The sequence below is a fragment of the Pimephales promelas genome, chromosome 5 (genome assembly GCF_988280905.1).
Source record: "Pimephales promelas chromosome 5, fPimPro1.hap1.1, whole genome shotgun sequence".
NCBI lineage: Eukaryota > Metazoa > Chordata > Actinopteri > Cypriniformes > Leuciscidae > Pimephales > Pimephales promelas.
In genome coordinates, this window is record NC_142773.1 from 15935121 (window position 1) to 15949348 (window position 14228).

Genomic DNA, 14228 nt, shown 5'->3' on the forward strand with positions numbered 1-14228 from the left:
CAAACTACATTGAGCTGACCTTCATCGTTTAAAAAAAAAAACATCAAATAATGCAGAGATTTGACTTTAAATTACACACAAAATTAAAGGGTTAGTTCACCCAAAAATGAAAATTCTGTCATTAATTACTCCCCCTCATGTTGTTTCAACCCCATAAGACCTTCGTTCATCTTCGGAACACAAATTAAGATATTTTTGATGAAATCTGAGAGCTGTATAACTCCTGCATACTAGTCCATAGGCTTCTTGAGGGAATTGAAACTTGCAGGCCTCAAAAAGTTATTAAAGACATCATTAAAATAGTCCAAGTGACTTCAGTGGCTCAATCTTAACTTTATCAAGTGACGAGAATACTTTTTGTGCACAAAAAACAACAAAAATGACGACTTTATTTCAACTATTCACTTCCTTCTCTATGAGCCTCTAGTCAGTTAACGTAGTGTGATAGCGTAGAGTTACGTCACACGTAGGCTCACTATTGGCTGACGCTGGTCATGTGAGTGACGTACAATAACAGAAGCTTACGATATTAAACTAGTAACCTGAGTCGAGGCAGAGAGAGAAGTAAATGAATGGTTAAAAAAATAAAGTCGTTATTTTTGTTGTTTTTTTGCACACAAAAGTGTTCTCGTCACTTGATAAAGTTAAGATTGAGCCACTGAAGTCACTTGGACTATTTTAACGATGTCTTTAATAACTTTTCGAGGCCGACAAGTTTCAATTCCCTCAAGAAGCCTATGGACTAGTATGCAGGAGTGATCTTAATATCTTAAATATCTTAATTTGTGTTCCGAAGATGAACGAAGGTCTTACAGGGTTGGAACAACATGAGGGTGAGTAATAAATACTGACAGAATTTTCATTTTGGGTGAACTAACCCTTAAGTTATTATATCCACAGAACTAAACTAAATAATGTTTGCCACGTAAATGTGAAATGAAATCAATGAATTACAATTTGTGGGGTAACGTAATGGAGGCAAGCTGAGATTTGCGCATGTAAACCTCACTCCCCTGGACTCAAGAGGTGCACAAGTCTCTTTGTTAGTGCGGCTGTCTCCTATGGTCCTACTCAATCCCGCTAGGAGATACATTTGGTGGTGTCACCGTGACTTAGGTGGGAGTGAGGTTTTGTCGAGGTGACTGAAACGAGGGGTGTAAACTCAAGAGGCGCACTAGCGACTGTATCCTTGTTAGCACGCCCGTCACTGGTTCAAATTGAGTAGAACTTACAACAGGTCCCCTGAATTATTTTTTAGTAAACAATACATGGGGGACGATGATCAATAATACATTTTAGCAGTCATTATACAAGAATATTTGATGTTCGAATCAGTCAGCCATGTCATAATTACAAATAACATACTTTTATCTCATGTTAAACATCATGTCATGTCAAGCAGCATTTATGATATCTTTCATGTCATCCGCATCCTGTGGGGAAGAGCTCCTCTTCCAGTGTTTCTCAAATATCTACAGCGCTGATAAGCTCTCCTGTAACGCTGTGGTTGACCTTGCCTGTTATTAGAAACCCTGTTCCATTTGGACTCTGGCCTCTAAGCATGTCCTCATCTCAGGTGTACCTTCGCACTGTCCCACAGCCAGTGAACCTTGAACAAGAGAACGGGACTCCAGACGGCTGCAGTGGTGAAAAGCCCATGCTGTTTCATAGTGGCAGAGACTATACGAGTGTGTCACAGAGGTTGAATTTCAAGCCCAATGAGAGTGAGAATTCAGCAGTGACATTCCCACCTCTATGGGAATTAAGAGTAACCGGAAACCTTTGACAGCACCGGAGCCGGGCCTTTCTGAAGTCGAGCTGTAACCCGAGGCGGTCACTTGAGCCCCTCTTACCTTTGTTTCGCAGCACTTTGGCGGGTGGAGCTGCGACAAGTTCTGGAGAAATGCAGCTTATTTCTTCCGTTCTGTGACTCAAATTATGTGCGGCTGCTTCCAGTTTATATGGGAGACGACATAAGGATGTGATTCTTCATCAGCAATATACTCTACCTCCATTTACGCACCTCAATGAAGGCATGTCCCATGTGCCGGCCTGGAGGGGACACTGGCGCTTTAAGCGCAGGCGTCCAGCCATGGTGCCACCAACAGCCTGGATAACACACATCACAGGTCTGTCTGTCTGTCTGTCTGTCTGTCTGTCTGTCTGTCTGTCTGTCTGTCTGTCTGTCTGTCTGTCTGTCTATCTATCTATCTATCTATCTATCTATCTATCTATCTATCTATCTATCTATCTATCTGTCTGTCTGTCTGTCTGTCTGTCTATCTATCTATCTATCTATCTATCTATCTGTCTATCTATCAGTCTGTCTGTCTGTCTGTCTATCTGTCTGTCTATTTATCAGTCTGTCTGTCTATCTATCTATCTATCAGTCTGTCTGTCTGTCTGTCTGTCTGTCTGTCTGTCTATCTATCTATCTATCTATCTATCTATCTATCTATCTATCTATCTATCTATCTATCTATCTATCTATCTATCTATCTATTAGTCTGTCTGTCTGTCTATCTGTCTGTCTATTTATCAGTCTATCAGTCTATCTATCTATCTATCTATCTATCTATCTATCTATCTATCTATCTATCTGTCTATCTGTCTATCTGTCTATCTATCTATCTATCTATCTATCTATCTATCTATCTATCTATCTATCTATCTATCTATCTATCTATCTATCTGTCTATCTGTCTGTCTATTTATCAGTCTGTCTGTCTGTCTGTCTGTCTGTCTGCCTGTCTATCTATCTATCTATCTATCAGTCTGTCTGTCTGTCTATTTATCAGTCTATCTGTCTGTCTGTCTATCTATCTATCTATCTATCTATCTATCTATCTATCTATCTATCTATCTATCTATCTATCTATCTATCTATTAGTCTGTCTATCTGTCTGTCTATTTATCAGTCTATCTATCTGTCTATCTATCTATCTATCTATCTATCTATCTATCTATCTATCTATCTATCTATCTATCTATCTGTCTATCTGTCTATCTGTCTATCTATCTATCTATCTATCTATCTATCATCTATCTATCTATCTATCTATCTATCTATCTATCTATCTATCTATCTATCTATCTATCTATCTATCTATCTATCTATCTATCTATCTATCTATCTATCTATCGGTTGGTTCAGTAATGCAATTGATTCTGTACAATTGTCTGATGTTTCCTACATGATCAAGTGCTTACTGTAAATGTCATGTAGATAAAAATATATTATACTGGGTTTCTATATATTTCTTTTAGACTATATACAGTATATATATATATATATATATATATATGGGTGATTCTTCAATTAGGGGAACTTTTATGTCCCCAGGTTATACATTCATGTTAAAAATACAATATTATAAAATAAACAGTTTAGTTATTTAAAATTATATTTGTTGTACCACGAAAAAATGTTATACAAAAAAATCAGTATGATTTCCATTTTTAAAATTATTTTCATCACTAATATTTGGCTATTCAGGCCTTGTCCCCAACCCAGACTTCAAAACTTGTCTGCTCTGAAAATGTGATAAAATGTAATCAGTTCATTAAACAATTACAATATATGTTTAAACAGTAACTTTAAAAGGCACTTGATGCATAATTCGGGTTAATATCTGTGCAATTTGTGAATATTTTTAACAATTTAGTATTGTCCACAACAATACTGTCATTACCGCAACAGTCTATAATTACAACAAGGATATTTCTGAGGGTGAGACTTGTTTATGCCGTAACCATGGAAATGAAGACTAGAAGTGGAGCACATGTCAGCCATGAAAGAACAGTGAAATTTGATGTCTGAAAAAGTAAGTTATTTAATCTTGAATTCTTTCTGATCATGGAGTAGACTTATTCAGCGTCATTACCATAAATGTTGTAGCAGCAATATTTTGATACATTTATATATACATTCACATGATTTATGTGTATTTAAAGTTTTTTGTACTAGCTGTTGAGTAATGTTAGCAAAACCATGACCTAGCATCTTTTTTTCCTGAAAAAAATTAAAAATATCATTACCGCAACACGTCATTACCAACACACAACTTGTTGTGATGGTAATGACAAGTGATGGTGGTAATGACATGTTCCGTGTCACTATCTATATCATATTGTGTGTTTATTAATTAAGTTAAAGAAGCATAATACTGTGGTTTTACAGTGAAACTTAAGTGATAGGTCTTACTTCATAAAACAATTTTTTCTTATTTTTTTTAACCAGAATGGCTTCCAAGAAATCAACAGAAAGGTCTAGAGATTATAGAAAAAAATTGAAGGGAGATCCTGTAAAATATCAGCAGTATGTTTACAGAAAAAAAGAAAGATACAAAAGAAGAAAAGAAACAGGAAAGCTTAAAGTAATCTCACACTTTAAGGCATTTTTCCACTACACAGTACCAGCTCGACGGTGTTAGGCCTACCACTCATAAGCAGTGTGGAACCTGTGTTAGGCTGGGTCCATACGTTGCGGTCCCTACAGTGACGGGAGTGTGTGATGCAAATCACGCACGCCAATTACATTGGCTCGTTCAATAGTACTCGAAGAACATAGGCTCTCTGGCGCGATCCCCATTCAGTCAACAGTCGACAACGTCCTCCGTTCCCTCCTTCAGGGAACGGTGGGTTGCATACGCAACCAGGGCGATTTCTTTTAACAACACTCACCAAAAGTCATTATTTTAAGCCTTTAAATTTGCTTTACGTATCAGTGCACTTTTCATTTATGTCATTACCAAAACACTATGTCTTTACCAGAACAGTATGTCATTACCGCCACGTTGCTTAATTTACAGCAAATGTACCTTTAAAAATGTTTTATGTTCAATCCTGAGGTGCTACATGAAAAGCCTAATAAAATACTCATTCACCTATTCAAAGAAAAAACATCTAAAATTAATTTTCCAGAAATTAAACAAAAGTGTGCTTTGACGAACACAGAAAAATACGTTTTTATGGTAAGAACAAGAAAATATCCGTAATTCGCTGAGTGGAAACATTTTGTTTTTTATACGCATTGTTAAAGGTTAAAACTATTTGCAAGATAAATGAGTTTAAATGACCTCCTTGATACATTCTGTGCGTTATAAGACTTTTTGATGTTGTGATGGGAATGACATTTTGAAGTGCCAGTTGACAAATAGATATAAAATACTCAAATAATATTTAAGCTCAGTTGCGGCCATTATTATATCTTTACATCAAAACATGTAAACATTGTCTTGACATAATTCTAACAAAATTTAACCAAATTTCATTAATCAAAATCTAAGATGGCAAAATAGCCCCCAATTGAAGAATCACCCATATGTGTGTGTGTGTGTGTGTGTGTGTGTGTGTGTGTGTGTGTGTGTGGGTGTGTGTGTGTGTGTGTGCGTGTGTGTGTGTGTGTGTGTGTGTGTGTGTGTGTGTGTGTGCGTGTGTGTGTCCTGAATTGGTGAATTTTGAATTTTACTAACGAAGGGGAATATAAAGCACTAGATCAACCAGTTCTCTAAAATATCTCAGAAGTGCATCATTCGGCAAGCATATACTATATAGAGCACAACAGTGTTACAAATTCTGACAATGGAAAAACAACAAAGGAAACAAACAGGGTCAACAGTCAGGAAGAAGAAAAGTAAGGACGTGTCGTGAGGTGGAAGAGTACAGAGGAAAACTAGAGGAAGAGAGAAGACACCAGATTAGACACGTTTCTGATGAAATAAGGGCACTATTGTGGATCATGTTTTCAATCATTATTATAATATATACATTGTCATCAAAAATAGTTCACATCTGAAGGACTGGTTCACTGGCATAACTTTTGAGAGATAAACTAAGGATTTTGACAAATTTGCAGGTAATACATTGTGTGCTGCTGTTTGAATTAGCTGGTTTGATCAATGCACACAGTTTTGCTAATCTAAACTTTTCTTTTATGAAAAAGTCTATGAATGAATCTAAAGGGTGATTCGAGAAATATATCAAAGCGACTGAGAAAAGCTTTGATCCAAACAGAGCAAGCACTGCGTAATCTGATTGGTCGAAACTGCCCCCTCCTTAGCAACACGAATTTGTGTGGTGGTGTGGCAAGTGGTAACTAGGCAATGTCTCTTTAACTTTAATCGTGAAGTTTTCAGCCGTGGAAGAACGTGCGAGGGAACTCCAGCACAATAAAAGTGCAAAAGATTACGGAAAACTGACGGACACGAACATATATGAGGTTAAACTGACGGAAAACATGATGTGTTTAACTCACCTTCCGTTCGGAAGAGATTTAGAGGATTTGCAGTCTATACTCGACACAGAAGAGCTTATGGGACACAGAAGTGGGTTATAACAGGACTGTGTTGTCTTCGATATAACGGATTTATTTTTAAACACATTTATTTTCTAAATTACCGGATGTTCCAATATAACGACCCGTTGGAACGAAACTCCTGGAAATATTTAAACATCCCGAAGTTTCAGTATTAAATAAAATGGGAGATGACAATGAGCTGCTTGGATCCTCTGAGTTTATCAAAGGTAATAAGATGAACATACTATATCGTTTTTTTTTATAAAACAAAGGTTCAAATACAAATATAACCTATTTTCTAATCTACCCAATCCATATCTTATAACATATCCTAGCATTACGTATGTTGCACGCGAGTGTTACAGGTCGGTTATGCATGGACATTATATACATAATATAAAGTAATGTAAATGTGTTACCTTTTGCTTGTAGTTTATATTCAGATTGCTAGAATGTACTGTAAAAAAAATAAATGATAGTCTACATTATGACAACATATGTTTTTTTTTACATAGCTTTAACTCTTAAAAATAACTTTATACAAGATTCAAGATTTAAATGGAAATGACTATAGTTGTACTTAAAAAAAATAAGGCTGCAACTTTTTTTACAGTATAGTCCAGTTATATAGCTACAATAAGCCAATATAATATGTTATGTAAGAGATTTAAAGTGGTTTACCATCATTTATTATTATTATTATTATTATTATTATTATTACTTACTTATTCAGTTGTATTTTCTTTCCCCCAGATCGACTGTATTTCGCTACTCTCAGAGGCAAACCCAAGAGCACAGCAAACACACATTTCTTCTGCACAGATGATGAATTTATATATGAAAAGTAAGTCTTTGTAAGTTTTTAACTGACCATGTAAAGTTCTGCTCATATTTAATTGTTTCATTTCATGGCAAATGGTGACTTTATGGTCCATTTCTGTCTCAAGCTTTTATGCAGATTTTGGACCCCTCAATCTGGCAATGCTGTACAGATATTGCTGCAAACTGAACAAAAAACTAAAGGTAAGATCATCTTCTTTGAATCAAATGGCTCAGTGTTTGCATTACAGTGCTTGTTGTATTCTTTCACCAGAAATTCATATTCTACTCACTGATCAAATAGGCTATTATGTTTTTCATTTTCATATTTGGCCTGATAGATAAATATTGAGAACAGCCTTTTTAGTTAGCAGACAAATTAGTTTGGTTGCCTAAAAGAAATTAGAATTATTCTCTCATTCAAACATGTGAATATGAGTATATAGAAATGTATGAATCTTAGATAACAGAACTTAAAGATGCTTTCCTGGAAAACCATGAAGGCTAATCTCTTGCAAATAGGTAGCCTAGGTTAAGCCCAGCCTTCCAAAAATAAATGAAAATCACTAATATTAATAGTTCAGTTTTGTAAAACCTTAACTGTGGTCACAATCCCTTCACCACCAGCAGCCATGGTCATAATGTTTATATTAATAGTAAGTTATATGTGTTTCAAGACTGTATTGAGTCAGAAGCAGTTCCTGCAGTGAGCAGCAGAGAGCGCGGTATTCCTGTGAGTTACACGTCTTTATAATGACACCACAGAAGTTTCTGGCATGAAGGATTGAACTTCAATGACTATCTTTGTATCTGGAGCTGACAGATTAAGAAGGGCTATAGGGCTTAAAGTGTTTCTGGACTGTATGTGATTGTCTTTAGTGTGAAGTGGGTAGGCTACACAAATAGTTGTATCTAAGTAGCATAAAACATCTAAAATATGTTGATTTGGATTCAAAATATTAAACCATGTCTCATTTGAAAACAAATTAGTGTACAGCTTTTCTCAGAACATGTTTGACCAACTAGTGTTTTGGTGAATTATTTTAGTGTATGTATGAAGTCAAGTTCTCAAATGTAGCAGAGTATGATTCACAACATGATGCACTTATGTTTGACTATACCAAAAAGTGTTCAAATGCATTTTCTTTTCATTTTAACCCTATATCTATTATTTTATCCTTTTAAACCACTCTAATTGGGCATTCATAATACTGTGGCATCCATACACTTTAAAGTAAGAATGGCTTTTTTTATTGCTAATAATGTTCCAAGATGAACGTTTACTGACCTGAAGCCTTTATTTTAAAGGTTCATTTTTCACTTAAAAAAAAAAAAAAAAAAAACGTTAAAATGTGAGTATCAAATATGATACATCAGGGTTTTGAGGGACGTTTATTTGTTCATCTCTCAACCGTCATTTTATTGCTTTGCATTGTTTTGCCCCAAAATAAAAACGACAGAACTTTAAACATATATGCACTTTATGCATGTAATCTGCTATACTGTTTTAGATTTTAATGATTTACATTACAAACTATCAGAATTACTTTTTGATCATATAAATAAAGTATTACATTCTTAAAAGAAAAAAAGACTATTATTTTATGCCAGGAATTACAATAAAATAATGTAATGACCGAATATGTCCATAACGAAACAAAGCTCTGTGCATGTTATATTGACGCTAAAGGGTGCCATGTGCGTTGGATTTAGACGAAATTTCAAAAGTGTCACTATATGACGCCGTAGGATGAGAATGCGTTGGAATGACAACCAGAGCCTTAAAGGGTTAGTTCACCCAAAAATGAAAATTCTGTCAGTGTTTACTCACCCTCATGTTGTTCCAACCCCGTAAGACCTTCGTTCATCTTCGGAACACAAATTAAGATATTTAGGATATTAAAATCGCTCCTGCATACAGTCCATAGGCTTCTTGAGGGACTGGCTCTTGCCGTCCTCGAAAAGTCATAAAAGACATCGTTAAAATAGTCCAAGTGACTACAGGGGCTCAATCTTAAGTTTATCAAACGACGAGAACACTTTTGTGCGCAAAAAAAACAACAAAAATAACGACTTTATTTCAACTATTCACTTCCTTCTCCATAAGCCTATAGTCCGTTAACGTAGTGTGATTGCGTAGAGCTACGTCACACGTAGGCTCACTATTGGCCGACGCTGGTCATGTGTGTGTGATGCGTGTGACATACAATAACAGAAGCTTACGCCATTAAAGTAGTAACCTGACTCGCGCAGAGGGAGAAATAAACGAATAGTTGAAATAAAGTCGTTATTTTTGTTGTTTTTTTGCGCACAAACGTTTTCTCGTCGTTTGATAAACTTAAGATTGAGCCCCTGTAGTCACTTGGACTATTTTAACGATGTCTTTTATGACTTTTCGGGGACGGCAAGAGCCAGTCCCTCAAGAAGCCTATGGACTGTATGCAGGAGCGATCTTAATATCTTAAATATCTTAATTTGTGTTCCGAAGATGAACGAAGGTCTTACGGGGTTGGAACAACATGAGGGTGAGTAAATACTGACAGAATTTTCATTTTTGGGTGAACTAACCCTTTAAGTATCCTTATATACTCTATTAAAGGAACAGTTCATTTTTGGATGAACTATCTGAACATGAATATGTCTTTTGTGTATCTGCAGTCTTTTACTCTGTCCAGAAAGCGCATCATCCATTACACAAGTTATGACCAACGAAAGAGAGCCAATGCAGCCGTCCTCATCGGTGCTTATGCAGTGAGTCCAGCTCTGTTTCTACAAGAAGGGTGTCCATTCCTTCTCCTGGAGGGCCTGCTGAGTTACCCCAATTAAACACACCTGAGCCAGCTAACCAGCGTCTTACTAGACATACTAGAAACTTCCAGGCAAGTGTTGGACAAGCTGGAGCTGAACTCTGCAGGACAGTGGCCCTCCAGGACTGACTTTGGACACCCCTGTTCCGTAACCTTAGAAGATGATCATTTTTGTTGATTTTTACCCCCTCATGTTTTAGGGGCAAAAACAAGTGTCTTAGAGAAATTGCTAGTCATGTCTCGCTTCTTTATTCAGGTAATCTACTTAAAAAGAACTCCAGAGGAAGTGTACCGGGCCCTGATCTCTGGAACCAATGTGTCATACCTGCCCTTCAGGTGAGATACTGCACACACACACACGCTCAATCTGATCTGATCATGTGTCATCATGCTAGTCACACCTCATTACCATAGTCTTATACTTTACTGTATGTACACACTGCAGGGCCTGAAATTAACACCCGACCACCTGCCAAATGCGGGTGAATTTTGCTATTGGCGGGTAACACTGTCAATCTACCTGCCACATTGGCAGGCAGCCAATGAGAATTGTGAGTGATTCATTAGGATTTTTACATTTCAACAAAGTCCGCTATTGCGTTGGACTTTAGCTAAAATGTGGCGGCACATTACTGGGGTAAAGGGGCCAGCTGCTAACAAACAGCCAACAAAAAGATGAGGATGAGAAAAAGAAAAGTAAAGAAGACATTTTAATACAAAGTGAACAATCGGCGGCAATGGCAAGGTTCGTGAGTGGCTGATTTATGACAGCGACTGTTGTTTCGCAACGTTCATGCGATCAGAAAGAAGATGAGGCCCTTTTTCTGACTACGTTTGGATGTGCGAGTATTAAACTGTTGGTGAGATGGGATGAGATAATGTAACTGTCACGGGGTGGGTGCAGGCAAACGAACAGGCAGAGTCCAGAAAAGCTCCAATACAAAAGGTTTAATCTCAAAATAACAGGAAACAGGCAGGCGGAACAAGGGTAACATTAACATCGACCGACAAAGACTGACTAAAACAGAGGGAACTAAATACACAGAAGAATCAAACATAATGAGGTGAAGACAGGTGAAACAGATGAACAGGACGCTGAATGGGAGGCTGATGAGGGAGTGAGTTCAGGTGTGCAGACAAGAGGATCATGGGAAGTGTAGTGCTGGAGACGCAGACAGGATGGTGCAGACGAAGACTGTGACAGAACTCCCCCCTCCCGGGAGGCGTGACCTCACGCCGCAGAACAGATGAAGGAGGGGGGACGAACTGGGTGCTGAGCGGGGCGTGGCCAGGGTGGAGCAGGCTGAGGGCGTGGCCAGGGCGGAGCAGGCTGAGGGCGAGACCAGGGCGGAGCAGGCTGAGGGCGAGACCAGGGCGGAGCAGATGGAGGGCGAGACCAGGGCGGAGCAGATGGAGGGCGAGACCAGGGCGGAGCAGATGGAGGGAGGACCCCTGGTGGAGCCGATGGCAGTGGGGCTGACAACACCAGGGGGCCGACTGACAGGGGCGGAGCAGATGGAAGAGGAGACCAGGGTGAAGCTGAGGGACAGATGACATATGGTGCTGAGGAGGGACCGAGGGACCATGGTGACACCGCAGGCTCAGGTGACAGAAGTGACGACAGGGGCACAGAGGGACACGGTGAGGCCAGAGGGAGTGAGGGCTGACGGGTGACTGGAGGGAGTGAGGAGTCCGACAGAACCGGGGGGGTGACCTGACGGTGCGGAGCAAAGGGAAGGAAGTCCAAAGGTGAAGGGAGGATGACGAGGGAACGAAGGGAGTCCGGAGGGTCGAGGGAGCCTGGCCGAGCTGGTGGACTGAGGGGCCATGGAGGAGCTGAGGGAGGTAGGAGCCACGGGGGAGCTGATGGGACAGAGGGCCGAGGAAGTGTCCAAATGGAGGAGGTGTGAGGCGAAGACTGGGGATCCACAGACCAAGCTGGTTTCGGGGAGCTGAAGGGCAGGAGAGAAGATGGAGGACAGATGAGAGGAGGCGGGAGAGGGAGGCTGGGTGGGATCCTGGTCTCGGGCTCTGGCTGGACGGTCTCGGGCTCCGGCTGGACGGTCTCTGGCGCTGGCTGGACGGTCTCGACGGGGCTGGTTGGAACCAGCGGTGAGGAGCATACGGTCTCTGGAGAGCTGGACGGAACCAGCAGTGAAGAGCATACAGTCTCTGGAGGGCTGGACGGAACCAGCAGTGAAGAGCATACAGTCTCTGGGGGGCTGGACGGAACCAGCAGTGAAGAGCATACAGTCTCTGGGGGGCTGGACGGAACCAGCAGTGAAGAGCATACAGTCTCTGGAGAGCTGGACGGAACCAGCAGTGAAGAGCATTCAATCTCTGGAGAGCTGGACGGAACCAGCAGTGACGAGCATTCAATCTCTGGAGAGCTGGACGGAACCAGCGGTGAAGAGCATTCAGTCTCTGGAGAGCTGGACGGAACCAGCGGTGAAGAGCATTCGAGCGATGGAGTGGGGCTGGTGACGTCATCCACGGTAAAGGGAGATCCACATGACACCAGCACCCACTCCACATAGGCCGCAAAGTCCCCTCGAGGCCCGTCTCCGGGCAGGCGTGCCTGGGTTTCAGCATTTAGGCCTGCCCGGAAGAACACACAGAGGCTGGTAACATCATAGTGAACATGAGGTACCAAGTCCAAATACCTCTGTGTGTGGGCCTCGAGGGATTGATCCTCCTGCTCCAGGAGGAGAAGTTGTACAGCTGCTAAATCCATGTTTTGGGGGTCGGTCGATCTGTCACGGGGTGGGTGCAGGCAAACGAACAGGCAGAGTCCAGAAAAGCTCCAATACAAAAGGTTTAATCTCAAAATAACAGGAAACAGGCAGGCGGAACACAGGGTAACATTAACATCGACCGACAAAGACTGACTAAAACAGAGGGAACTAAATACACAGAAGAATCAAACATAATGAGGTGAAGACAGGTGAAAAAGATGAACAGGACGCTGAACGGGAGGCTGATGAGGGAGTGAGTTCAGGTGTGCAGACAAGAGGATCATGGGAAGTGTAGTGCTGGAGACGCAGACAGGATGGTGCAGACGAAGACTGTGACAGTAACGCTGACGTAGGTTAAAGTACAATGACAGTTGCACATATGTGCGTGTGCAACTGTGCATATTGGGAGTTGGGAACTGGTGAGAAAATGTCCGGTACCCGGTAATTTTACCAGTAATAACAGTATTAATTTGGTTCCTGTAACTAAAAGCTGTTAAGAGTAAGACCTGTCTACGTGAATAAATCCGCCATCAACACAGCCGTGTGTGATTTGTTTACGAGTTGCGGTAGATCTATCTGTTGAGTATATACTATATTATAGTTAGCCTATACTATGTTGTGTTTGTGTGTCTGTCAAAATCAATGAATGTAATTTAAATGAATGAATTTTTTTAAAGGTATGTTGTTAGAGTTATTATTACTTGACAGCACTTAAATGTGTATTCTTACAAGTTAAAGAACAATATTGTGAAATTCCCGGGGGGGGGGGGGGGGGGGGGTTTCACGTTTATGAGGCAAAAAAAAAAAATGGCTGGTAAAAAGTCGACCGAAATGGCCGAAAAAGTTAACTTCAGGCCCTGCTGCCATGTAAAGAGAAATTACATTTATTTAGAAAGGGTGCATTAAATGAATCCATAATAACATTTCTTTTTCAAACAAATGCTATTCTTTTGAACTTTCTATTCATCAAAGAATCATTGGAAAAAGTTTTTAACAGAAATATTAAACAGCATTGATGATATTAAGAAATGTTTCTTGAGCTGCAAATCAGCATATTAGAATGATTGGTAACACTTTACTTGAAGGGGTGTGCATAAGACTGACATGACACCTTCATAACCATGACATGACATATGTCTTGAATATGAAGTAGGGTTCATGCATGTTTATGACAACTGCCATTAAGTGTCTTTCGCTCAATAATGACATTTTGAATGCAAATATGACATTAAGATATCTTTGTTATGACATCTTGACATAAACCAGAACATCATAACCCAACTTGTGAATACAAGTTCAACAGCGTCATGTGACACTGAAAATTTTAAACTCAGCTTAGACATTGCAGCAATAAATTGCATTTGAACAAATGAATTTGTTCAAACAATTGTTCAATTGTACAATCAAATAGAAAAAAGTTATGTTAAAGTGCTACAAAAAATAGTTTTTACTTATAAAAAACTAAAGTTTTTACTTTAATTTTTGATTAAATGAATGCAGCCTTGGTGAGCATAAGAGACTTCTTATGATATAATATATTACCAACTTTTGAACGCTAGAGCGAATACA

At 39.6% G+C, this 14228-nt stretch overlaps 1 protein-coding gene across 2 annotated transcripts in view; it reads left to right on the forward strand.

Moving 5' to 3' along the window:
• The first annotated feature begins 1687 nt into the window (after window positions 1-1687).
• Window positions 1688-14228, forward strand: part of cdc14aa (cell division cycle 14Aa) — a 29225-nt gene continuing 16684 nt past the window's right edge. Inside the window, exons 1-5 of one of the 2 annotated variants that reach the window (XM_089131025.1) lie at window positions 1688-2129; window positions 7052-7142; window positions 7246-7321; window positions 9776-9868; window positions 10181-10260. In XM_089131025.1, coding sequence (XP_088987151.1) covers window positions 2036-2129; window positions 7052-7142; window positions 7246-7321; window positions 9776-9868; window positions 10181-10260 — 434 coding nt within the window. In that variant the 5' untranslated portion in view covers window positions 1688-2035. Of the gene's footprint in view, window positions 2130-6109; window positions 6526-7051; window positions 7143-7245; window positions 7322-9775; window positions 9869-10180; window positions 10261-14228 lie in introns of those variants that run through there. The other variant, XM_039661312.2, reaches the window with a different exon arrangement.